A 2,147-nucleotide genomic window follows, 5' to 3' on the forward strand; every position below is an offset into this window, starting at 1 on the left:
GGGGGGGAGGTAGGGGAGGGTTTTTGGACGGCGAAGGGGTTGAGGCAAGGGTGCCCCCTGAGTCCGACGCTCTTCAATTTGTTAATAGCGGATGTGGAAGAGGAGATGAGGAAAGGAAGATGGGGAGGGGTGGAGGTAGGGGGGAGGAGAGTGTGTGCGCTGGCGTATGCGGATGACCTGGTGATGGTGGCGAAGGACGAGGAAGAGATGGGGAGTATGATTAGGCGGCTCGAAGGGTACCTGGATAGAAAGAGGTTGGAGGTTAATGTGGAGAAAACGAAGGTGGTAAGGTTTAGGAAGGGGGGAGGAAGGGAGAGGAAGGTGGAGTGGAGGTGGAAGGGGAAAAGGATAGAGGAGGTGAAGGAGTTTAAGTACCTGGGGTACGTGTTCAGGAGGAACGGGGGTCAGGAGGCGCAGGTTAGGGATAGGGTGAGAAAGGCGGGGGGTGGTAATGAGGCAGGCATGGGGAATCGGGAAAAGGAAGTTTGAGAGGGACTGGGGAAGGAGGATGTGGCTGTTCGACACGTTGGTCTGGACGGTGGCGGGATATGGGGCAGAGATTTGGGGGTGGAGGGAGAGGGAGGAGATGGAGAGGATGCAGGAGAGGTATATAAGGTGGTCATTGGGGGTGGACTGGAGGACGCCAGGATATATGGTAAGGGAGGAGACGAAGAGGAAAAAGTTGAGGACGTGGGCGGGGAGAAGGGCAGGGAGATATGAGGAGAAACTGAGTAGGGGAGAGGGAGGGGAGTTGGCTAGGTGGTGCCTGGAAGAGATAAGGGAAAGGGGAAGGGAAGGGGGAGAGGAATTGTCGGCGTGGGAGAGAGACAGGTTGGGGTGTAGAGGGTTGGGAGGATTGAGGGGAGGAGAGGGAGGGGCAAGTGGGCGAGCGGGCTGGGAGGGATGGGAGGAGGAAGATGGGAGGAGGCAGGAAGAGGAGAGATGGGGAAAAGTGGTGCAGTCGAGGTATAATAGGTGGTACAGGGAGTTGGTGGGACGGGAGTTACCGGGGTACCTGAAGGCAGGGTGGGGAGAAGTGAGGTATGGAAGGCTAGCTAGGTATAGGATGGGGAACGAGATGAGGGGGGGGGGAGGTACTGGGGGGATGAGGAAGAGAGGAGATGTAGGGTATGTGGTTGGGAGGAGGAGACATGGGAGCACGTTTTGGAGAGATGTACGGGGGATGAGGCAGAGGGGAAGGGGATCGGGGAAAGGATAAGGGAGATTTTGGACGAGGGAGGGGGAGGGGAGGGGTGGATAAAGAGGCTGGAGGTCAGGAGGAAAGAGAAAGAGGTGGAGAGGGGGGAAGGGGGGGATGAGGGGAGGAGTGAATGAAGGAATGGAATGCAAGGGCGGAAATGGAAGTCGACGGCGGGGAGGGCGAGCGGGGGTGGAGGAGTGGGAGAGAAGGGAGGAGGGAGAGAGGGAGAGAGCGAGTAGCGTAAGGTTAGGCTAAGAGCGTGCGGCGAAGGGAGATGAGAGAGAGAGAGAGAGAGAGAGCGAGTAGCGTAGGATTAGGATAAGAGCGTGCGGCGAAAGGAAATGAGAGAGAGGGGAAAAGCGGCGGGGGGAGGATGTAAGGGCAGTGAGGAGTAGAGTAAGAGTAGAATAAGTAGGATAAGTAGGATAAGTTAGGTTAAGGGAGAGATGGAAATGTAAGGTGGGGAGGAAGTGTAACCCTAAGGGGAAGCAGGAAATAAATCTATCTATTTATTGTCGATGTTAGGCAAATAATTTACTGTTTCCTGATTATTAACCTTTCTTTGTTACATTATGTAATATACTATAATATTAAATTTATATACTATATATTTTGTATATTATATTATTACTATGCCATTCTGAAACAAAGTGTAGCAACATTTCTTTAAGCTATAGGAAAAGGTGCAGGAAAATTAAAAAATTACTATTTAAAAGTTTATGACAATCCAAATATATTAAGGACTAAACATTCAAAATATTTATTTGGTAATGTAGGTATAGTATAGAAAGTTAAATTTTTTGGTAAATTCATTAGAATCTGGAAAAATTTAAATAATATCAAACATTATAAATGATGGAAATTTATATTTTGTAAAATCAAAGTAATCACAACGCAGTGCTTGATTTAGGTGATGAGTAAAAAATCGATGATTTATTCTGAGAAT

General features: G+C 49.8%; 1 protein-coding gene across 1 annotated transcript; it reads left to right on the forward strand.

The window, feature by feature from the left end:
• The first annotated feature begins 216 nt into the window (after positions 1 to 216).
• On the forward strand, positions 217 to 1,684 carry LOC122403506. The gene has a single exon (XM_043407056.1). The coding sequence runs from the start codon at positions 452 to 454 to the stop codon at positions 1,217 to 1,219; it is 768 nt and encodes a 255-aa protein (XP_043262991.1). The 5' UTR covers positions 217 to 451; the 3' UTR covers positions 1,220 to 1,684.
• Positions 1,685 to 2,147: the final 463 nt, after the last annotated feature.

The sequence above is a fragment of the Colletes gigas genome, unplaced genomic scaffold, assembly GCF_013123115.1.
Source record: "Colletes gigas isolate AHSC1104 unplaced genomic scaffold, ASM1312311v1 Colletes_gigas_Sc00056, whole genome shotgun sequence".
In the NCBI taxonomy this organism is placed as follows: domain Eukaryota; kingdom Metazoa; phylum Arthropoda; class Insecta; order Hymenoptera; family Colletidae; genus Colletes; species Colletes gigas.